At 40.8% G+C, this 25,558-nt stretch overlaps 1 protein-coding gene across 1 annotated transcript in view; it reads right to left on the bottom strand.

Moving 5' to 3' along the window:
- The window catches only part of zfhx3b (zinc finger homeobox 3b), a 135,871-nt gene that overhangs the window by 15,986 nt on the left and 94,327 nt on the right, over positions 1–25,558 (bottom strand). Inside the window, exon 6 of the mRNA XM_085377020.1 lies at positions 7,539–7,646. Coding sequence (XP_085233146.1) covers positions 7,539–7,646 — 108 coding nt within the window. The remainder of the gene's footprint in view (positions 1–7,538; positions 7,647–25,558) is intronic.

Below are 25,558 nucleotides of genomic sequence, written 5' to 3'. Positions count from 1 at the left end.
CATCTCTCGAGGAGAAAAAATCTCCGGTCACCTTCACATTTCAATTGTCTATATCTTTGGCAAACCCACTGGCATTAAATTTTAAATAAGCATATAAATATTTTTTTTTTAAAAACTGTCTTTTGTACTATTTTCAATTAAAATAAACATTTTTACACAGCACCCCAACATTTTAGGAAATGGCTTCATAATTTTATTTAACAGTAATACTTTTTCCTTAAGGACACACAGCTATCTATATTTCCTACAGCACTGCATGTCATATTTTATAAACACCATTTCTGCACCAATAGGTAGCTCCTTGGCATTCCACCATAATTTTCATACGTCAAGATAACTTTTCTCAAGGACAGATAATGAAACATATCAAAACAACTCTTACAATTTAGATAATAATGTAATTGAAATTCCCAGATAATTACCCAACTTCTTTAACTGAGGGAGAGTTATAAAGTGTGAAAAAAAAAACCCTCACGCAAACATTAAGAACAGTTAACTTAGCAGCAAAGCACATACATACAGTACAGCAAGTAAGCAGGGACAAAGTATCACGCATCCACCCCCCTCTTATCATTAAGAGGACAAACATAACTAAGTCAATTCCACTTTCACATTGCTTTCATTAATTTCTCAATTAGCACCGGAGAGGTGAAACAAGTGGCAGTTTGTGTTGAAAGCACAGCCGCTTTCTAGTTCAGGTGCTTTATGTTCATGAGTGTGTAAAAGTGAGAGCAGGACAGATGGAGGGCAGGGGAGGCTTACTGTGATGCAGTCTCTCGTCACGGCCAGTTAGGACTCCATAAATCAATAGCATTCTCCTAAGACTAGTACACCCCAACACCTTCACCGGCACCGTGACTAACATCCAACTACTGTATCAGATTTTTTTTCTCTTCAAGGGTGATGAAAAAAAATGACCGAAACATTGACAAACTAGTATGAAATAGAGATAAAACTTTTTGTTTTTGGTCATGTACAGTCTGACATGTTAGATTGGACACTGTTGTCCGAAGCTCACACATGTGACACACATATCTGCAGTGTGAACAGGTGATCCGAACTAATGACCGAAACATTGCCTCCCGATAGAGCATTTACAGTCCATGGTGAGATTTGTTACTGATGTCAGAAGGAGCTGGCAGTTGAAGGTAAAGTCTAGTGTTACTTTGTGGTATTAAAATAGAAGGTGTAAGAGCACAGAAAAAAAAACCCAACTAAATTGCCATCTAGGATAATACTGCAGTCATTAGAAAAAGTCAGTCGTGGAGTTACATCTTCATTACTGGGCCCTTTATGTCTTGTGGTGGAACTTCTAAAAGCTTTAAAAAGCTTTAAAAGCTCCTAAAACTACAGCGTGTTTATGCAACCTCAGCGTTCGTTCAGATCATCAGTGTCCATCCTGTTCACACAGAGAAAACTGGAGTGTCCACGTCTGCCAGTGACCCTTTAACTGCCCAGAGTCTGCCTGCCAACCTGACCTCTTCTGCCCAGTCTCTAGACACAGTGCCCCCATCCGCAGCAAACGTCTTCTGACAGATACATAGAGTGGGCTTTTGTCTGAAAGCACAAAAGCCAGAGCAAGAGTGGAGAAAAAAACTAAGAGTCAATTAGGTGATTATTAATTCATGCCCCTTTTCCGTAAACCAGAGGCTTTTGTGCTGTCGAGTCCCGTAAGTGAATTGGACTTTGGCACCTTGTCTTTCCCCCATAGCTGGACTGTATTATTCAAGCAGCAAAGGGGCTGTCAGCACACTACACCGGTCTCAGGAGCAATCACAGCCTTGTTGTGCTTTCAAGGGGGGGAAAAAAAAAAGATGGCTGCCGGACAGAGTGACTGACACAGCACAGACTAAATTAACCACAACAGGTCATCTGCCATTGAATTCTTGCAGGAGTGCAATCACAGCTGCCATTAATCTTTGTCCTTGTGAAAGGTTATCCATATTCTAAAATGTGAGTTACAGTAAACGGTATGTAAGGATGTTGGAGACAGGAAAAATGTTTCTTGTGTTTAGGAGAGGAACTCTCCTCCTACAGAATGAGACAAGCTCCTCATCGTGTCCAGAGCCTCTCTCATTACCATAGCTTCTCTCTCACCATCAGTTTTAGGCAGCAGTTATAAAAAGCATAGCCTATTATCCATTCTGCCCATGCCAACAAGGTCATATAACTTTACTGTCACTTTGCCCGGAACAGCCAGAGTCTGCCAATCATTTTAAACTTAAGCTCAGTCGACAATTTCCTCACTATAGTGAAACTCAATGATTCTTGCCGAACACCGTTTCTTCTGATCCCCAGCACCCAGAAACCTTTCACCTTCACAGTGCCGGGACCTTCATGCACCCGCAGCTCTCTGCTTCTTGCACCGCAGAAAATCCTCACCTCTATTCCCTCAGCAAGTTGGCCATTAATATGGAGATGATTCAACTCCCCATGCTACAAGTCATTTTCTTTCACCGCTATGCAAACAATACCTGAATATTGTCTTTTCTCTTTCCCCATTTCTATCCTGGTTTTTTTAATCTACGGCCCCTGTCAGAGCACAGAGCAATAAAGGGCAGTGTTCCATCTCACCTCATATTTCCAAGATAATTATTCTGCATTAATAATAAAAAAAAAAGAGAGGGAGAGAGAGAGAGAGAGAGACAGGGACCTTCGACAAAAAACCTGACATTGGGGCTACACCTGGATTTATATATAAAACCATTCTTCATTTACAAAACAAAACAAAGTCCCTCTTATAACAAACTGTATAAGAAGGAGTGAGAATAGCATGCGTTGTGCAGTATAAATTGAGATGCTAATTAGCGGCGGCTCTTTTCATCTATAGACCACTGCACAACTGGATGACGAGTTGTTCACCTTTAAATGACACAGTACTGCTTGGCTATTAGACAGCCTGTGGTAAAACTCATAAACACTGAGCTTTCAGGGAGGTGGCTCACAAACAAGGACAATTTATGGCCTATTATCTTCAAAGACAAAAGGAATTATAATTTCAGGGATGACAAACACTGAAAGGATGTGCTATGAATATGTAAACATTTCCGCTGCTCTGTCTCCTGATTTCTCATGCTACTCAAGGTTTAAAAGCAATAACAAATCACCACCGCACTGAACGTCTCACAGTTTGGAGTAACAATAACATAAACGTGAGTAATTTGATTGCAACTAACCATAAGGCTGCAATTTCAACTTTCAACCGCAGCCAGCATTAAGTCTATGTGTTTCCAGTGTTATTTGGGAAACATTTCATAACGTTTAGCATGTCTGTTTGTGAGGCAGAAACAGCACAAGACTAACAGTATTATATGGAGCTCAATAAAAAGAACAGAAGAAAAAAAAAAGGAGCAGACTGCAATGCCACAGTGCCGCGTCTAGGGGATGCTAATCATCTAGTTCATTATACAGATCAAATGCAGCAGCCTCGGTGCAGAACACAACATCTGCTTCCCTTACGCACAGCAGAGCTGAGTGCACACACACATGCTGCACATTTACATAAAAACAGGTGGATGCGGAGCCCAAAACGCACACAGATTCACTCACTTACAAATGCATATTACAGGAAACTCTAGCGGCTTAGTCTTTGTTTTGACAGATTTCACAGGTTTAATGTCAATGTTTAACTGAGAATGCTTGAGCAATTTTTTTTAACACATATGTGAGAAAACTGGCTGGAGAAGCATTAAGGATCAAGAAAAACTGACACAGGATTGGCACATGCTACAGAGAAAGCCACAAACTAATGTCTGAGTTGCTTTCTAGTCGAGTAAATAGGTTTTGGGGCATCATGAAGTGATAAAAATACCGTGACTATTTGTACATAATGCTCCAATAAACTGTGTCAAAATCACTCTCTGGGCTCTTTGTTAAGAGAAATAAAGAATTTAGAAGAATGTCTGCAAATACTTACAGATTCAAGATTTCATTCATCACTTGTTAAAAATGATGAAAAAGCATGAAAAGCATGAAAGTTTGAGGAAAACATAGTATATATATATATATATATATATATATATATATATATATATATATATATATATATATATATATATATATATATATATATATATATATATATATATGTAGCTGAAATAAATAGTTTTTTTACCCCTTGCCTTCACCACCTTGCTCCGGCTCCTATAAACTTTTTTAAGTGCAGATATAAAGAATAAAATATTATCAAGCAGATTTTTTTTTCAAAGACTGTCCCAGAATTGACAGAATTATATATTTTTCTACCCCTCTCACCTTCCCTCAAACACACACACACACACATACTTTGACACAGCCCTTCCCATACATTTATGTTAAATTTGTCAAACCACATTGTGCCCAAGTCTGCCGGTGTATTAACACAACCCAATCCCCACCCTGCACCCACCTTCATGCTCTCTTCATCTTTCTGTCTCCCCTATACTTGCCACCCTCCCGCCCTGCTGCATTCCTATACATTCAGCTGCTGCATAAATACACCACCTGCTTTAATGAAGGTAAGGATTCCATTCCTATGCAGAAACTCTTTCCTTTAGCTTGTGCTGTCTCAGCTAGGTGAAGAAAGTGTGGAGAGACAGAGAGGAAAGAGGCTCATGGCTATCCATTTATACATATTTCATACCTGGCATTAAAAATGACCCTCTGAATTACTAATCATGCCAGATGATTCAGTTGCAGCTGGCACCAATGTGAACATCATGTTGAAATATATATATACATATTTCTGTTTAATGTATTCATTGGATTTACTTGTAAATGTGCATTATTTCTGTGCACGATCAACAGTCAGCTGTTTAATCATTAAAAGTTGCCCCATGTATGCAGAGTTTGCGAGCATATGGCATTTAAATATGTCTGAGTGCCTTCACGTGCACATATGTGAATTATCTCTGCAATAAATAAATAAATAAAACACCAGAATAATGAAGGCATCTTTCAAGAGATGACATGCTGAATACATATGCATTTTACAAAGGCTTCTGATGTACCTCTAAATGATTTTAATGAATACTGAGGAGCTGTGGAACAAGAAAGAAAAAATAAGATTGACAGAGGCTTTAAAAAGGAGGAAGCCTTTTTTCTGTGCTCGCTAATGCCGTCTGTCTGACAGTGACTGTCATTTGTAAGGGAACAATGTTGTGCTCTGTTCCAACAGCTACATGACAACGATGAGAAGAAATACTTCAGTAGTTCTAATGATGGACTTTAGAAACAGCTCAGCTTCAGAGAGTGGGAGACTGAGCACCTTTCATATAAATAACAGGTTGGCCAAGATGCTCATACGCCATATTTTAACATATACACCCCTTGCGTACGCGCTGCACAACATTTTCAGGCAATCACCAGCCCAAACAAGAGCTCCCGTGTTTACCAAATGGATTCTGAGGTCTTCCTCACGCCCCCTCCGCCCCACAACAACAAGATAGGTTTGCACACGTTTTGAATGGGCATTGTATTCATCAATCACAAAAAGTTTGAAGCACAAAAAGAGACCCTTCCATTAAACTACAGCTGTCTACCTTTTGCTGAAAACACAGCCTTGAACCCAGCATCCCAATCTACCCACCCACCTTTTCACTGACATCAAACAGAACCTCAGACCTGGTTCCCTAATGCAATGCTATTTTTAACTAAGCGTTTCTAATAAGCTGCTGGGAAGCTGTAAATTTTTCATATGCAAGCACATATTTCCTTTGTGAAAACACAGAAACACACTTATTTGGTGATTAGCGACTGACAGAGGGGAGGAAAGGAACTGAATATGCTTGTATCAAATTGCATGCCTTTCAAAAAGGAGGAATCCTAATGCGAGGAGTCGTCTTCCTGTGCACCACAGGTATGAGTGAATTATTAATCGGCCAGCTCATTTTAATGCTTTTTAAAGTGCTTTATTTTGATGTGCTAAAACATACTTTTAGCCATATTCAGTCAGGCATGCATATCATTATTTCTTCCATCAAAGAAGAGTGTCGCCCTTTCAAAGAGCACAAACAACTCAGCCTCATTTAAAATAGAAGTTCGAATATCAAAGACATTTTACAAAGCCTGGGCTTCAAACACTGTGATGAGTTTTTTTTTCTTTTTTTCTTTTTTCTTTTGCTGCACCTTATAAAAACTTAGGTATGCAAAAGGTCTGAATTGTTTTCCAGCTTTTAACCTGACTAGTGTAAATCAAAACATCCTGCAGTAACACAAGAAGTTAGACAAGTGAGAAGCATCTATCCAAGCCCGTTACTGCTCAGTGTCACGATTATGAGAAATCTCTCTACTCAATAGGAAATGTCTTGACTGCCAGCCTTGTTTTCCGAACACAGACAAGTGAAATAAACTGGGCATAAAAAAGAAAACTCGGGCCATTTTTTTCCTTCTCAGAAACCAGAGCAGAATCAGTAAACAGAGCTTTTCATATATAATTAGATCCAGTGATGCACATACAGAACGCGCTGTGGGGGGGTGTAGTTTTACATTAAGCTTGTTCGTCATTAAACTTGTGCTTGAGACAGTTTTTCGTTCATTTTCTTATTTCAACCAATCTAATTCCACACACGCTCCAAGTGTCATTAATTCAGCACCTATAGCAGTGCATTCAGTACAACTACAGTAACTTTCAGCAGTAAACTATTTCTTCCAGTTGCAGTGTAAAAAAAAAAAAAAAAAAATCACAACCGCTACAAGAACATAAACTTCTTCTGTTATGAGTGCTATCATCTGTTATGGTCAATAATCTGTCAAAATAATATAGTGCTTCCCAGAAATCCCTCCAACTATCCCACAAGTTCTACATGATGGAAAGTTTAGGGTTCAATGCTGTTTTCACTATACGGCATGATCACTGGTGGTCCAACTAAATAAATTAGGTAAGTAAATAAAAGCACATGCATTATCGTGAACTGTATTTACATTAATAATGCCCTCTGATGTGAAAACATTTGTTATAGTAGAACATCCAATGCATCTTGAAAAGTTTACAGCAGATAAATGCAACCTGCCCTGATCAGAGAGTGCTGAGGCCCAAAGCTCCTCCCCTCACACTAAACCCAACCCCCTGCTTAGGAGCCAGCACCTATCAATAAAGAGGACCAGAGATAAAACCATCCTGATCTGATAAGGGAAAACACAGGTAAGTGGTGTCAATGTTCTTCTGTGTGTACAGCAAATTTGAGAAGGGGGCAGTGCTATTCAAGTGTATGTGTGTGGCACACTGGGAGTTACACATGCAGGCCCTGCTCTTCACATCACCCACTGATCAAAGACAAAACATGGGTCACATGTTACCTGAACTTATTACTTAAATTGACAGCTTATTCTAACTGTAGCTGATGAGATGCCTGGGAACATGCAGCATGAAAGAGCAGCCTTTGAAAACTAGATTAGGGAGTTTTGAGAGTATTTTCAATGCTTAGAAAGGCTTTGAAACCTTTGTTAAAATATGTTTAATTTAATTTGGCAAAAGGCATGTTGCTTAGCAATGTTCAGCTGCATGGCCACGTGAATCATGTGAGTAGTAGTCCCTAAATGTGTGTAAATATGAGCCTTACCTGTCCCTTTGGTGAGCTCCTTCTCCCCCCCACTTTCTCTGTCTTTGGTTTGGTCCTCCTGGTCTGTGGTGGTCTCACTAGCAGCCTCCACATCCTCGCTCAGCTCTCCTGAAGGGGGAGGGAGAACGGGATATGTAAATCACCACGCCATCAGAATTGGTGGAAGCACTTAAAGGGGCGGTAGCGTTTTTTTTCTATAGGAGCTTGCAACAATTACATTTGCTGACACACAGTTGCAAGGCTAGCAGACAAAGAGGGCAGAATCTGCTTTCTGTCCTGTGCTGTCTGATTATCTCTGTTAAAAAATAATTCCAACTTGAATAAAAAAAAATCTGAGCTGAATTATAAGGGGGGAGGAAAGTCGAATATCCACTCTTTCTTTTTATTGCTATTGTTTTGTGTATGTATTCAAAACAAAAGACACAAGGACAATTCTCTGTGTTTAATGTGTAGATAAAACTAAAAGCAAGCACATGGGTGCAAATGGCCAGATGGAAAAATAATTGAGCAGTACAGTTCAAGAAAAAGACCCCCATTTGCTTCCTCTCATAACGCACACACACGCACGCGCACACAAACACGCGCGCGCTGCAATCTGTTAGGTTACTTACCAATACAAACCTCATTTCACTTCTGCTATCCCACTATAGCAAATAAAATAAATCATAAATATTTAAAACTTTCAGAGCCACAATTCATTTTATTTTTAAGCCAAGTCAAAGGCAGAAATCCCCTGTAACCACCTTAAAAGCCTCAGCTCGATATATCAGGCCATTTAGAGCATCGAAGTCCAAACAATGGATATCCAATAACGCCATTTGTAAGTAACACACAGAGGAAAAGATAGCAAAAACAGATAATAAAAAGGGCATCAATCTTGTTTATTTCCCTCCAGTGCCCCCTGAACATCCCCTTTGCCTGTTAAGTTTGTTTAAAAGTAGTGTGACTTGCATGGAATAGCATTGATTTGACAACAGTAAACTAGGCCGCAGTCAATCAGTTATTATACAAGTCAGCTAATTCTCAGCAAATGTACTTAAATGCTCTTTTGAAAATGCTTTCATGCATAGGTCTCTACTCTATGAGCTATTGATATATTGACAAAGCTACAACAGCTACTGAAATATCCTGTTCAAGTATTCAGCCCTGCAGTCATCACACATCTAATCTAAGCTCACCACATGAGTACCCACAGCCAAAACCATTTTTATGACAGTACATTTTCCCCAACACTCACTGTTTAGCCTGTTAGTTATGAAACAGAGCCTATGTTGTATATACAACAGGTACGTTTCTCAAACTCAAACTATGTATCATTATTACAGACACACTTAATAACCATACATCTCTAAACCATGTGGCTGTTCCTTTACTGATGACAATGACACATAAATAAAATAGATCTTAATTTATTCTGCTGAATGGGTTTTAAAATTCCTTATGCAAATCAGTCCTATTTATAACTGGAAAATACATTAGAAAAAAATTATCGTTTTGTTATATGACTTTTTTTAGATAGTTGCTTAAGGAGCTTTTTCCACTTTTCTTCATCGCGTATTTATATTTATCGCCTTTTTTTTTTTACGGTTCTCTTAAGTATACACTATAGCTACAAAACCATAAGGGGGTGCTTATATCAACTGTGATATTTTATTATTCTAAGCACAAATGCACAGTTAAGAATAAGCTTTTATTTAATCATAATCAGCTGCAAAAAAACCCTCAAAACAACAACAAAAAAGTTGCATTACTGTGTTTCTTTTATGTTTCCAAGGGACTCTATGAATTCCTTCCGGTACTGGTGAGCTGGATCTTAAACATTCCCAAAAAACCCAGAGATCTGCTGCAGAGTCCCAAAATCCTATAACTCCTACCTGCATAAATCTCTACAACAGTCTGAGAATTAGGATACTGTACAGCTGCATAGGTGCTCAGATTACAAAATAATCCCCAGGTAAATTTTTTTCACCTTTAAAAACGGGGCAAGGTGTCATTTCTTAGCTATGTGACACTTGTAGTGAGACTAATTCCCCACCTACACATTAATACACACTTTGTGCTTAAACATTTCTCTGATAGGCAGCCAGCATTCTAATGCTAAGCTTCTCTGTAACCGCCCCACCTACTCCCAACTTCCTGCACACATGCTATACATGAGCACGCTGGTACTGATTTTTTTCCTTTTCCCCACTCATGTTTTTCACACTTTCTTTTTAGATGTTTAATGATCATGTCACTTTTGGCACACAGAACACATTTATAATTTATGCAGAAATGCAGACATTTCATTCCAGAAGTACCGTTACATCTTTAAGTGGCAAATGGCTTTGCCCATTTCTCATCTCATCTACAACTAGTATTACAGAATGATTAAAGCTGGGGCCAGCTATAATTAATGAAAGGTCACGAGTGGCCTAAGAGTAGGATGCAAATGGTAGAGACACTAAAACTGTAGCCATAGATTAGCTCAGAAAATAGATTAGGAGAAACACTCAAAGCTATGGCAGCAGGCCATTTCTAACCCAAATCTGAGAGATGTAAAGGACAATAGCCTGAAGGTTGTCTTCTAATTAATTGTCTTCATTAACCATCCTAATACAATGATATGAAACAGTTCCATTAATCTAATCATGCAAGCTGAAAAAACCCATTGCCGACACAGAGATTACACTCATCTGTTCTGAGCATGAAAAATATCAGCTTTGCTCTCCCAGTCACTCAGTGGGGACAATTCATGGGCTCCCTCACAGACAGACAGACGCACGCACACACTCCTACATTGTGTAGGTGCTTAGCGGTCTTCCTCTCTTGTGTTTTGCCAGTGAGTGCAGAGGCTTAATCAGACCCATAGGTGTCACTCTATACAAGCTGGGCGAGAGCAACTTGCTCACACACACATTAATGAGGTGAGGGGAGGGTGGTGGTGGTGGGGGGATAGGGGCCGAGCAGCAACAGACAGAAACACATGGGGAAGGGGAAAGGGAAGAAATATGTGGAGATGACAAAAGCAGATGCTATGCAAAAGCTGTCTGGTGACGATGAGACACTGAAAATGGCAAGATTACCTTCAGATGAGAGAGAGCAGCCTTCCTTTTCCCCTGAAGAGCAGTGATTACACTAATGCTAATCAGACTGACAAGCACAAACGGCCTAATAAATAATTGATGGTAACCACTGCACTTTCCAGTATTTCTTCCCAGACTGTGGAGAAGAGCAGCAGCAAGTAATAATAGTCACTCTAGATATCTTTCACTAGGTCAGGCTCCTCCTCCATCCTCGGCCTCAGCAGAATATAATGCTGTGATGATAACTGCCTTTCTTAAAGTACAGAATTCCAGTCCTACCTGAGAACGGCTCCAGTGTTCCTCAAACAGCAGTGACAGTCTGCTCATTTTTAGTTGCATATATAGCATCTCAGTCACTCCACTGTCTTATTTATCTCGCTTGGGTTTCGTAAGTCATGGAGCACCAGCGCGGGGGCAGAGCTCAGCTTCTCCCTCTCCCCGGCTCTCGAGTACTGGGAGCGAGGGTTGAGCTGCGCTTCTCTCTGGGCTCTTGTGTGGAGCCGTGCGTCTAAGCTCTCATTACTCTCATTATGATTATTGAGGCTGTTGTTATCATTTTAACCAGGTGTCACAGGACTGCACTGTAAATCAGAGAGGTGTACTTCCCCCGCTTTATCCAGAGCCGGACAGCTTCCTTTTCTTTAGCGCTGCACTGTCGGATAAAAAGCAATCTTATTTCACACTTCAGAGACTCTATCTTTCTCCCCTTCTCCTTCTTTTAAAAATCCCCCTCATGCTCCCCAGCATCCCTTGCACCCCTTCCTCATATCAAAGTTAGCCTGACTCTGGACTAGAGGGCGCAAAATGAAAGTGACAGGAGGGTACCATGGGACAATGAGACACAGGACTCATGCTGAGGGCTTTCATGCATTGTCCGCTCCTCATATCAGCACCTCTGTGCCCCATACGCAAGACACCACCCCCCAAAAAAAGCACAACACACAGGAAAACACTCCCACCCCTCGTAACTCCCCTCTCAACACATACTCACAGAAGCTCTGAAGCTACACCTCATAAAACCACAACTGAGCAAAACATGCCCACAACACTGTCAGACACAAGCGGGGCTTTTGCTCATGAACGACCAATAAACCACAACACGGTACTATCAGTAACCATAATGGCCTCTGCACTACAATACATAGGGCTTAATTAAAATGTGGACACATGCAATACTGGAAAAAAACAACTGCTTTTTAAGTGAGTTGCAAGATATTCTTACTGATTTCTGTGTAGTATTTCAGTTGTAATGAGTCATATAGACCTCAGTTATGAAATGCATTTAAAATTTAGCCATGCATTCAAAAAATAGATCAGTGTACCAAAATATACATTAATCCACGAAAGAATCAATGCAGTAAAATCCAGAAACTACACCAAGCACTGCGCACAAAATGAAAGCTCATCTGTCCCTGTACTCTTCTCACTCATGCTCTTACTCCCCCTCTCCCACACACTTTCCTTTTCACATGGAAGCAAGAGTAAGCTAGCTCAGCGCTGCTGGTCAGAGTTACATGTTAGATTCCTGACCTGTCTATGGGGGGGGGGGGGGGGGGGGGGGGCGACTCACTGGCCTCTCTCCCTGCTGGCCCTGCTGTGACCTCGGGATCTAAATGTGAATGAATACTTTGTGTCTCCAAAGGGCTGAGGGCAGGAAGAAGAAGGGCTGTGGTGGGGGGTAGCAGAAAGGAGGAGCGATGGAGGAGGGGTACATCGGTAGCTAACAACTAAAGAAACTTTAAACAGCAAGTTAATCACAAACAGGAGTGACAGTTCATACTGCCTTCCGGCTATATCACAGCAACCCCTCCTACATCCTTTCAGAACTTCCCTGGTACATGCTCATCAAAACAGCCCATAGGTCCTCCACGGAGCATTTTATCTGACCCACCCCAAACCCCTGTGTTTCAAATTCCTGGGCCATTTTCAGGTAATCAGGTCGTGGTTTTTCGAAAGTGTTTTCTAACAGAAAAAAAAGAACAGAATAATGCACAAAAAGGCTCAAAATTTGCTTTTTGTGCTTTCAGTATGAAAGTAAATTAGGAAATGTTATTGAGACCACGTAATGTATTAAATATTTTCCCTAAAGTGTTATCTCATGGGAAATCATACTAATTAGAAGTTCTTCTCATGATAATGGCATGTTTAGATACATTACAAATAAAGTGGATAAAGTGAGTGCTGCTCTACTTCTTTTCTCTTTGTGTTTTTCTTGAGTGATGAAGGAGAATAGGATCTGGGTTAATGTGGGTACACAGGGACTGAGCATTCAGGGACTGCTCACTCTTCTGCCCCATCTGACACATACACCCACACACACCACTGGGTTCCTTGAATGCCCAAAATGATGGTTCCTAACCAACACATATTATGTCCACAATGGAAGATGCAGGCTGTACTTTTCCCTGCTAGGACAGAGGGCTAAAAGCCTGGATAGGGGGCAAAAGCATCACTGGGCTGTGCTCTTCCATCTACTCTGCCTCAGGGACAATGTCCTGCACAGAGTTACTCTGCCTAGCTGCGACTGCCACCCCCCACCATGCATTTATGCTTATCGTCTTCCACCGCTGCCTCCTCTTAAATCAGCCTCCTTTTTATTAATGCATCTTTTTTTTCTTTTTCCTCCAGCTCACACCACAATGCCTTCACCTATTTGCAGCTATTCAAAAGGACCAAACAGAACCGGGATGGGTTGATGCGGAGTGTGGGGGTGGCTGAAGGGTTGCCTTAAATAAAGAAAGGGGGAGGGGGGGGGGAGCGGGAGCATCACCGCTGTCATGAAGGGCAATCACATCAACTCTGAAATATTCACCAGTGGCTTGGAAAATGCGATGGTACAGTTATGACAGGCGAACAGGCGACTCCCCCACTCGAGCCCGCAGTCCCCCGCCCCTTTCTCCATCAGGGCGGAAGCATGGTGGACACTCTGAATATGTATAACCCGGAAAATGTATTGATTTTTCATTTGGCAAAAAGGGACACAAAAATCACATAACCTGAAACTGTCACAGCTCTTTTGTTCATAGCTCATCTCTCCTGATGTTTGGCTTTTGCCACAAACTCTCTTTAATTACCAGGTACAGTGAGCTTCAGAGCCATTCTCCACAGAGACACAGCCACATACAGCCTGCTGGGCTTAACAAGACAGCCCACATCTATTATATATGACATACACCCAGCAGCTTTTGTTTCATATCTGACTAATAAGCGTGCTGAATATGACTATACCCACAGTTTGTTTTGTTATTATACACAAGATACAGTGCAAAAACCTTGGAAATTAAAAAATATTGTGTGCCACATTAAAAATAGCACTTTCATATTAAAAGCTAGCAACGGTTAGTCCCAGCATTTATTTGATGTGCTTTTCTGAAGCACCTCTGCTTAACACGAAATTCTATTATCGATCTAAGTTTTCCCAGGTAACGGGCAGGTGCTTGTATGTTTGTCTGAGTGCACACACTTGTGTTTGTGTGTCCATTAACAGGTACTTATCTGTTTATCTCTCCTTTTAGGCACTGCAGACCGGTACAGTGGACTGTCTGAAAAAGATCTCTGTCTGTCGATTTATCGAATGCACCATTTGCATATCTTTGTAGTGCTTCCATCTGCCCGTGGACCGTTCTGTGGAGGTATTAGCTCAGAAAATCAATGTTGCCATGGTTGGATGTATGTAGCCCCTACCACGGCGCGTGTTAGGAGTCCGGCTCACAGCTCCCACATGGGTCCTATTTACATGAGTCCTGCCGACAGAGGCTTTCCTGCTAGTTCTTCAATCTTTGGAAACTTAAAGTACACAAACACAGCATGCCCCCCTAGAGTGGGCTGGTTCGCCATTCCTCCTCTGTGGTCATTCTGCCTCCCTGTCTCCAACCACCGCCCTGGGCTTGACCGTCTGTTTGTTTATGAAAGCGTGCGCAGAGATAAAACAGAATCTGACAAGGTTATGAATACCAATTTTGCTAATCAATTTTATTTAAAATATAAAATATAGGCCATCATTGATGTGTGTTTGCTCTCAAAGGCTTTAACGGCCTGCTAAGTTCAGATCTTTCATGATAGTTGATAAGGGGAGGGTGGTGTACTGGAGTTTTATCCTACTATTTATTACCGGTACACTTACTTTTATTTATTACATCATGCAGCTGTACAGATATACATGGGACACCGTGTGGGGGCTTAGCATTGATCTATATTTCTCTACTAGAGATTACAGTGAATACACAGGGTAACTTGTTCTCTCGAAAACCACCCAGCTGGTTGCTCAAAGCTAATTGCTAAAGAAAACCAATGATTACGCTGCGCAGGCACTTTAAAACATCCACAAGAGTGCGATCACTTATTGAAAAAAGCTTTCCCTACCTCTATCCATTCAGTTTCTAATACAAATCAAACATAGGGAGCTTTCTTTCACCATTTGTCTTTCTTTCTATTCCTCTTTGCATAGCCCATCCATTACTTTCACATGAAATATGAAAAGGCAATATCCTCTCTGTGTTTGTACTGAAGCGTAATGCAATTGTGTTGTCATTTATAGGAAATAATCACAAACCTCTCTTTCATTTTCCAGTTCAAATAACCATGAAAAATTAGCCTTCAATGTCAGGGAGGACAACAAAGGGATGCACACAGACTATTGCTTCACCACCGCGCTTGACATTTCTCCTTAATAGGAAAACGGGTGGTTGTTCCTATCTTTTTTCCCCAATCTTTTTCTTTCTGCCTCTTTTTTTTAACCTAATTAAAAAGTTCTGCACTCACATCTTTGTAAATCATTCCTACGTCTTTATTCAGCGTGCAGTGAGTCTTTATGTTAGAGTTTGAGGGTAAGAAAACTCCAGTCCTTGCACACTGCACCCTGCTCATTAGCACCCAAAACCCTGTCTGTTAATGGCTACTGTTGAAGGGAGATGTCGCCAGACAACCACTACGGGGCCTAGGTCGCCGTGACTACCGTCCAGCAGCCTGAGAGATAAATAATTCAAGAGCTATCAGACTCCCTGGCAGCAGAGCAGTCCCAAAAACACACACTCAGGACACAGCGTGTAAAGGCCTTCCTAACTGATCAGCATTTAGCCCTTACAAATGATGTACAACTAGATGCCTGCACAAGACCCCACACAATTAGCCTTAGCTGTAGTCTAAGGATCCGTTTAATTTAGAGAAATCTTTATTTTCAGTGTGTGCAGCAAAGTAACGGTAATTGCTTTCTATATTACTGCCATTAAATGCTTAATAGGCAGGTTGTTTTCCACTGCAATTATGTGCAAAATTATCTACCAACTTTGCAGTACAATGATGGGAGATGCATTTCTTTCCTCTGCTTGTAGCACTAGGTAATACGAGAGCGCATGTTAATCTTGGAAGCTGTATTGCACATACACAAAATGTTGCAAGTAATAAACCTTCTATGTCGATATTGTATATGCGATTAGCAATTATCGCACAGAAAATTTTCATATGGTTATTTCTCAGTACAAAGTGAAACTGCTCAGTCCTATTACACTGGTAATGCACCTTCCTACGAGTTATGCGACTTTTCTCTTAAAATACTCGATGCCAACGTGTTCTGCTCCTGTGAGACGAGGATAAATGAAGGCTCTATAAACTGTACTATAGACTAGACAACAAAATCATAGCGTTGTGCCTATTCAAATGCTTTGTTATGACTCATATGATTTTCCCAACATAAGGTATTATCCTTATTTGCATACTTTAAAAACAGGATTTCATCTGGCTTGTGAAGCATATAATGAAATTTCCCCTCAAAAGCATAATGAGAAAGACTCATCTTGTGCAATTAGTTTCTTCTTTATGCACTTCCTGTAATGTATTAATTTATTAATCACACAATGCAGGCAACATTCTTTATTTATTTGAATATGAACACACCTTACACCCTTAATTACAAAACACAACTGTGGCCAGCTGATGAGATGCAATGTACCAACTCAACCATCATTTAAGCTACTCGTCCTTCTAATCTTACTGTATGTTTAGCTCACATTAATCTGTTTCTGTTTAGTAAGCCAAACAGCTTTAGGCTTTCAATTTTATCCGGAATTCAAAAACGCCACTTAAACACTTGACAGAACAGGCCTACACAGTTTTCCTTGGAAGGAGGCTTCTTTACTGTAAAGTTTATTCAAATGACTGCTGCTGCTACTGGTTCAGTTTGAATGTATCCTTTCTGAGAGGGTCAGATGGTCTGTGTTCCTAACTGCATTACTACACTATATATTCATCTGAACAGAAACACAATTTGCATGGGTGTGTTTGCGTGCGCTTATTCATTACATATGCAAAGTTGGAATGGCTGATTCTTCATGAACATGCAATAGCACTGAGAAAGTGGGCTGAGAGCTCCTAGAAGGGTGGATCTGTGCTGCCCGCTGTGCTGCTCTCCAGAGAAGGAGACTTGGAGTGATTACAGTCAAACACTGCTACTCAGTTATCTTTGGCTCAGCCACAGGAGAGCGAGAAGACGAGACAGGAAAGAGGGAAAAAAAATTAAACTGATGATGTGGCTAAAACATGGGCCAGCTGTTCTAAAATGACCAGAGTGACTAGTAGTGTCTGATGCTTTTCTTGTAACATGCTAAAAAAGAAAAGGCGCAACACCCAAGCAGCAAACTGAGGCCAAATGATGTTTAGGATGTGCGCTGTCAGACGGACCATAGCCTACAAGACAGTTCTTTACCAAATACTGTCACAGATCAGTCATTTTAAATGTCCATAGTCCATACTTTCCATAGTATACATTTTCTGCCAGGAGAACAGCTATGATTTCTTCTTTCTGGGAGAAGGGGGGCAGGAAGATGTCTTGACCTGCTATCAGCCAACTTCGCCAATATTAAAGATTGACAAATACTTCGATGACACAATATCGCATAAAGTCAGGATCTAAATGGGAATCCACACAGGAAGCAATTCACTCATCGCGCACCGCTTTTCATCTGACAGCTGGTCTAGTGGACATTGCAGACTCCGTTTGCTTAGATAACCCGCTAATGTATTTACCACACTGTCATATGTCACTCAACAGTATCTGGTGCTCTCATTGACAGTCACTCTCCTCCAAGTTGTCGAAAAGTTTAACTCTGGACTCGCCCACCAGGCAGCGAGCCTGTCCTCACTTGAAGTCGCTGAATGTCATTTCTATGAATGACTTTCTATGATTTCTGGTTGGCAGATCGCTTCTGCTCACTTCCTGTGTGGGTGCCCCTTAAAGATCACAGAGCGGCATTTGTAAAACATCGGGTTTCCCTACCCGCCTCCTCCGCAGTGTAACGCTGACTCTGCATATAACTATGGAAATGAGAAGGTCTGTTGTGGGTCTGTGTGAGTCTCTAGCCTCTTAAGGCATAGTCAGGGATTAATAACCTCTTCACTATAGAGACCTGGCCTGCTGCTAAATTGATACTGTGCTATACCACATCTTGCATTTCTATTGTATGCATGTGTGGTTGTTAGTGTTGCACTTGTTTTTATAATGGGTGCTGTTATTGTCCTCGCTGCAGAAGACTCTTCTCACTCATTAGCTGGAGGTTGGAGAGTTAGGGGTTATAGCCCAATAAGGTACAAAATTAATTATTCATCTCAGTTGTTGGTGTTTGGGTGCAGCTATGGAGCCTAAAGCTGGGACTCTAACTAGCAGAGGTCGGCCTCTGGAGGACTGCTGGAATAAACAAGTGAAAGAATTTTATGCCGTGGGTGTCAGTTACTGGGAGAAAGCAAACACTAATCACCAAACTAATCATTAAAACAAGCTCCCTACAATAATATGGTTCTCTGTGGATTTGTGGTTCCTCTCCTGTGTACTGATCCAGCTCCTAAAGCTCCATCATGTCCGCAGTCTACATCCTGCTTCAGGCTTTTGAATGGGCCTAGATAAAGCCCCTTCCTTTTTATTCAGCCATGGCTTCTGCTGGCCCCTGCCAGGAGTCAGGACCAGTGGCCTCCTGAGAAGGCTGTGATAAGAATTCATTTCTTCCTATTATGTGCCCTTGTCCACTGCCTCAGTTCATCAGTTCAGTGCAACCAAGTCAATGAAAGGGCCTGTAATGAAGCAATCAGATGCAGCCTGGTTCTCTGGGCCCAGCACTCCATTCTCAGCTCCCAGACTCTAGCTCCCAGTGCAGGGTGTGGGTTGGGGGCGATCACGAGGAGAGAATGGACATAAACTGCATGGAAGCATTAATTCAAGACCTTGTCTTTCATAGACTGGAGAATAAGCTGCTCTCACATGTGCTTCACACCAGGTCTGCAGTCTCCCGTGGGTTTAGGGAATCATCCGGTTTTAGAGAGCTCCATTAGTTTAACCAAGCTTCAATATCGCCACAAAACCAGCCAGTCAGGTTTCTGTGGGATCGTATGCTTAATTTACCCGCGAAGGTGGTTTGACGGAAATCTCTTTCTTCATCTTCCTCCATTTGCATCAAACCCTTTTTATTCCATTGTCTCCACTCCCTTCCCTTCTCTCCTGCCTCCACCTCTTAACATCTCCTCAACATGTGGAAACTATTATGGGGAGTTTGGGAGAGGAATGCATGTGTTGAATCTTAATCGGTGCCTTAAAGTAGGAGATTCTGGGTCTCCTTTGTCTTGTAATGTTGTGAAAGTTTCATTTCAAATTAAAAGGGGCCTTTTTGATCTACCTAATATTGTTTTCTCTCCCTTTAGGGGCAGGAAATGGTTTGTGTTATCTTTGATCAGCCTGCCTTCCCAATTCTCTCTCTCACATACACACACATATACAGTACAAACACACACATATTTTATAGGCTGTTTTATGGAGCGGTCAGGGTTCAACAATAGGTTGCCAAGTCTCCAAAAATACATCTAACAGAGTACACAAACAGACTGTAAACTTTAGTGGCAACAATGGTACTTAAAAGTTGCTAACACATTTAAAGTCAGACTTTTTTTGATGTTTGTATTGGATTTTATATTGCCTAAAACATAAGGGGGGATGCCTAAATACCTCACTTTCGCCCCTTCATGTATACCTCCTCTTCTTCCCTCTACAGTTCACCTGCTGCCAGCTTTGGCAGAAAAACCCTGCCGCTGGATTCTACCTGACAAGAGCTTCTTAACAAGCAGCAGTCATTAACCTCAGGAGCAGGCAGCTGCCATGTGATGTAGTGCACTCGGCCTGCTGCAGAAGGGCCCTATTGATCCCAGACATACTTGGTGCCTTCCTGGATGTTTATAATCAATATGCAAATGGCCTGCGGCATTGATTCAATATTAATTTTCAATTAGGGAATTCTCGGGGGGTCCTCAGGGGTCAATACAGAACCATTCAGAGGAAAGGCTTGAGCAAGTTGCAGGCATTGACGTTCCTCTACCCAAGACAACTTACTTACTGTTTATTTACCCTGCCCTGCTGTAAGTCCCGATTAAGGCTTCAGATAATAGGCAGAGAGACAGATGGGCCTTTCCGCACTTCTGCAACACCCATTACATAAACAGGATTTTAGTCTAAAGGGCTTGTCCCAACTAATAAGTCATCATTTCACACTTAGTTCTCCTTCTTGTTTTGTTAAATCACTTTAGGTAGTTTCAATTTATGTGTTCATAAAAGTAAACAAGTGCTGTGAATACAGACATTACACATGCAGTCTACAATTCTCACACTTTGATTTTACTTATTTAATATATAACAAATCACAAGCTAAAGTGACTGTTTAGTCCTAGGCACAACTAGCATTCTTTTGGATACCCCCCCATAATTAATTGATGCCAGATGTAGCAGCCATGTAATGCTTAGTGAGTGAAAATCATTTACTGTAAATGAGTAATAGAAGGCATTTCAGCATGAATGACCTGTTCAACACTTTGATGTTTTTAAAGTCAGACTTTTCCAACCACTATACTTTTTCTTTTATTATTATAAAATTCCTGAACAATAACCACACAGTAAAATGTACAAAAGCGTGTTTTATTTATGCCAAATAAATATGCGATTAATTCAATGATGAGCAAAGAATGAGGTATGGCATTCCAGGTAGGAAAAATCTTACTATATAACTCAGAAAATATCGATTTGTAAGACTGCTGCTTATATTTATGTACAGAGTCTGCATATTTCAGAGAGAGCTGCAGTTTGTTATTTCACTCTTTGTCTTGCTCTTTGTAACCATGAAGAAAATCAGGCTTTTGTGGCCATTTACATGCAATACAGACAAATTCTATATTGTGTGTACGTGCGTTACTCTACGTGCGCGCACACACACACAGTTAATAGTTGCACGGTTTTGTAGATGCTGGCCAATGGATGAGTCATAAAACATCAGTATCGGCTAATTCTTTGAATGTCTGAAGAGGCATCTGAAATGTTAGTCTGACTCTGAACACCTTTGTTTACAGTACAGACTACAGAAAACCTAGAGATTTACAGTTGCGTATTCAAGACATGAAAAGTAGAACAGGCTGTGTGTTTTTAGTTCTGTTAGACTGTGTTTGTCTATAACTTTGCTTTAGATGAAGAAATGCCCAAGTTGTAAGAAACATCCTGTTAATTCCAAAGGTTATGAAACTTTTTTCCTTTCAAAAAGGCTCAAAGATTCAGCTGTTGAATGTCCATATAAAGAAACAAGCCGTGATGGATAAGGTAAGAACACTATCTTAGCTGGTGCCATAACGTCAAAGAAAAGACGACAAAAAAGGTGAAGTAAATTTTCTGTACAAAACATAATATTTTAAATATTTTAGATTTGTTTGATAGCCTCTTGAAAGACCGCACAATTATTATTTTTTTCTAAGGCCTGTGAAAATTCTGGGACAGCCTTACAGCCACAGAACAGTAAAGACTGCATGAGAATATTGCCAAGAGTACGACAGAGATAACCTGGTTGGACAATTTGGTGTTCTTTCCTGTAGATGCACTGCCTGAGGTAATTGGTTTAGGGATAACATTAATTGCCACATTGCTCATTAATGGATGAAGCCTTTATTGGTTCCATTGATCAGCCGGACCTGTTAGCCATCATCCTAAGCAATGGTGGATGTAACAAGCTTACATATTGGCATATCAATTAATGCAATCAATTCCTGTCTAGCAGTTGCCATTCCCCCGTCTACCCCACCCCCTTACAATTGGCCCGTCTTTTTTCCTCTATCAAGTATCTGGATGGCCGAGACAAAAGACCCATGCCAAACAAAAGTTCATTAAAAGATTTCCTAATTATTCCTACGGTTGAGGTCATTTAACTGGAGATTGACAGAACTAATGTTAGGGTGTTTTCACAAATGAGAGGTGCAAAATACAATCTACACAATACTGGGGAAAAGACATTTTAACTGATCTGACATAAGTGCTGTAGCAGCAGTGACTTGATATTCTTGCTGAGCTTCAATTGAAAAGTCCAGCAGGTTAAGTGTGGATTAAACTTAGAAAATTAGCATTAGTGTACTTGTGAAGACATTATGACTAAGAATAAATGGATTTGAGCACATTAAGACTTAGATTTAGTTCTGTTGTGTTCCAAGCCTCCTGTTTAAACAAATATGAGAGTGATGGCAGATTTGTAGTAGGTCTGCTCATTTTACTTTATTCTACTCAGGGGGAAAAGCCTACTTCCCTTTTCTTATTTAAGATCAATGTGCCTTTTAAGGAGCCATTGATTACAACTCAGAATCCTCTCTGTGCCTTGTATGCTCCAAAGGGACGACTGACTTCAAATACGAGACTGCCGTGCCCTGGCATAACATGGTGAAATGGGTAGAACATAAGGAATGAATGAGAGAGTAGGGTGTGATAACTGAGAGCACACCATGACAAAGTGGAGGGATTTACCGTTGGGCCCACAGCACTTCATTTGCTTAATAACAGATCATTCTATAAGAAAGTGGCGCTCGGAGGGGGATATCACCCAACGAGGATGTCTCACTTGCAGAAATCCTATTTGAAGACAACACCTTTTGAGCGCTCATCCTCCTCCACGCCTAAGACGATCAACGCGCATGACAGGCCCCATTAATATGACGCCCTGTGTAACCTTGCTCTTTCTCCCTCTCTTCCAACAGGAACAAAACTGATAGCCAAGGAGGAGGGGCATTATGCACCAACTGAGCATGTAACAGGAGGGGTGGTGTTCAGTTTGAGAAGATATCTTGCATATCCTCTTTCTGAGCTAAGTGGAGCCACCTTTTTAAAGGTGGGAGAAATTTAGCGAACAGGAAACAAGAGCAAAGCGCTTTTGGTTTGTGTCTAATCAAATAAAATGCCTGTTTTTCTTTTTTTTTTGTTCCTCCAGGGTTTCCTCATTTCTGAACTGTAACTCACACTACCATGTACAGCTGTGTTACCAGCCTGAATCACATATTACATGGACAATAACAACCACATATCGGTTGACACACAAAGACACTAGTGACCTGGAGCCACTGGTAAAATGATAACAGACCGAAAAAAAGATTATTTTTTAAATATATACACATGTATCTAAATACAAAGCACACAATTTCTCTATATTGTGTGTGTTTTAAGTGTTTTACAAAAGCTATTAAACACCATACAATACTTAGGAGCAGTGTTGGTCAAGTTACTTGAAAAAAGTAATCAGTAACTAATTACTGATTACTTCCCCAAAAAAGTAATCCCGTTACTTTACTGATTACTTATTTTCAAAAGTAATTAATTACTTAGTTACTTAGTTACTTAGTTACTTTTTAAAAACACGATTTACAACCTGAAGAGGTGATAAAGCGATAGATCTTTCAGCCCAATTCTACTTTTTCTACATAATCCATCATACAAAATGTAATCAAATGGAAAAGTCTCTTTTTTTAACTTGTTTTATCATTTTTAATCTTTTAACTTTATGCATCAAGCAAAAATTTAATTATATGCAACATTCTCTGAGTTGAATAAATGAGTTTAACATTTAAACCTATTTTCTGCACATTCCAGCACATAAAATAAAATAATTTTTTGTGTTTACACTCACTCTTTCAAATAGATGCAAGTAAAACACAGCAGAACATAAATAAAGTCAAAGACTCAGCGGTCCTGTTGCTCTATTTTCACCTGTAAAGCAGGACTGCAGTAGGCGGAGGTTTACCCTGGTGCAGGTGTGCAGCGGTCAGTGGAAGGATACGGCAGTGTCTCTGTGAGTTTCCCATTACGTCGTTGCGCTCTTGGTGCTTCCTTGGAAGTTTAGGGGTTTTTTTCGCTGTAAAAAGAAGTTTTCTTCCCACGCACGATGGACGCTAATGTTTTTGTCACTTTTTATGGAATCAAACTCAAAGTAAGGTCAGTACTTCCACGCTTTAAACGCTGCATGCTCATACTCTCTCCCGCACTCGATATGTGATCCATTGTTGATCTGCACACAGCTGTTGTCACTAACGGCGCACTCGCTTACGTCACTGTCGTGAGACATTCTCGCAAAAAATCACGGTTTTAGTAACGCAGTAACGCAGCGTTCCTACGGGAAAGTAACGGTAATCTAATTACCGATTTTGCAATAGTAATCCCTTACTTTACTCGTTACTCGAAAAAAGTAATCAGATTACAGTAACGCGTTACAAGTAACGCGTTACTGCCCATCTCTGCTTAGGAGTAAATGCAACATAGTGTTTAAAAGAGAGCAAAGCAGGAGAAAAGGCAATAGAAAAATTAAGCTTGTGCAATAAATACACAAAAACAGACTTTATTATCCAAACAGATAAACCTTTAGCTGGGTTCTAAAAGGATCCACAGATTCTCAAACTCTTTATGTAAGAATATAGACACGGGCAGGATGATGACACAGAATCATCGGTTCACACATTAGAGGCTGAATATGTCCTGGTCTACTGCAACAAGCACGAATTCTATTCTAGCTATAATCATTTTTTAAATACACTATGCAGACTGGGCCTCTGATGATTGCCACTGCACCTCTGTGAACCATGCAGTGACTAAAAAAAGACAACACGCTTGTTGGACAGTGTTTTGCGTCAAGAGGGAGACCACATGCGCAGGCAGTTGGTCGGACAGCCCCTGCTCGCTCGATGCGGACCTCCTGAAGGCCCCTGTCCCCTGAGCGGCACACAAGTGGGCTGAGCAATTAACAATTTCATGCTGATTGCCTGAAGCATGTTTTGCTATGCCATAAAGATAATAGCATGAAGGGTGCAGCGGCAGCAGCCCCCCCACCCCGCCTCCTCCGGTGTTCCTCTATTGCTTCCATCTCTCAATTCTCTCCTGTGCAATTCACATGTTGGAATGGCGCTCTGCCGTCTTGCTTTATTAAAGGCACTCTCCGTGCTTAGAGGGCGCGTTTAAGAAAAAAATATATAAAGATGACTCCCTGAAGAGTAAACAGGGATGATTATTAAAGGGAAGGAGAAAACTACAGTCTTGGTCTCCCACTGGCTTCTTGATTTGAAAGTCTAATTTGGCAACTGCACACAACAGGCGTGCAGGTAGACAAAACAAACAGATTCCATTCCCCTAGACAGACGGAGCATGCTCAGAGCGGCTACTGGTGACAGCCCTCATCTCCTTCATTCTCTTCCCTGCCACAGCATGACAGCAATCCACTCTGACCATGGAGCTCACCGCTGTGCAACAGGAAAATCTGTGTACCATTAAGCCTCCTATTTGTGCAGATAAAATATATAACATGTAAAGAGTGCAAAGCATGAGACAGTAGTTGTGTAAAGCTAAAATGCTGGTGATCTCAGGGAACGTAAAGATGAAAATGATATGAACTGTAATAAAATGATATGAACTGTAATATCTATTTGGGTATAAGTAAAGGGTTTTATATTTATCCTGTAAAAGAGTTCACCGTGCACGAAGGGAAACAGGCTGACCCACACAAAACAAGAATGCCAGCCACCATTACCGCAGGTGGACAACAGTGGTTATAGTACACAGCCTGGTGAATTCACATTATTAACTGCATAGGACAAAGAAGCATTAGCATGGCTAACCTCTTTTTTCTTTTTCTGATAATTTCA

The sequence above is a fragment of the Diplotaxodon limnothrissa genome, linkage group LG1 (genome assembly GCF_057381915.1).
Source record: "Diplotaxodon limnothrissa isolate DT_005_m linkage group LG1, D_limnothrissa_male_GT1.1, whole genome shotgun sequence".
In the NCBI taxonomy this organism is placed as follows: Eukaryota; Metazoa; Chordata; class Actinopteri; order Cichliformes; family Cichlidae; genus Diplotaxodon; species Diplotaxodon limnothrissa.
This window is presented reverse-complemented; position numbering and strand designations above follow the sequence as displayed.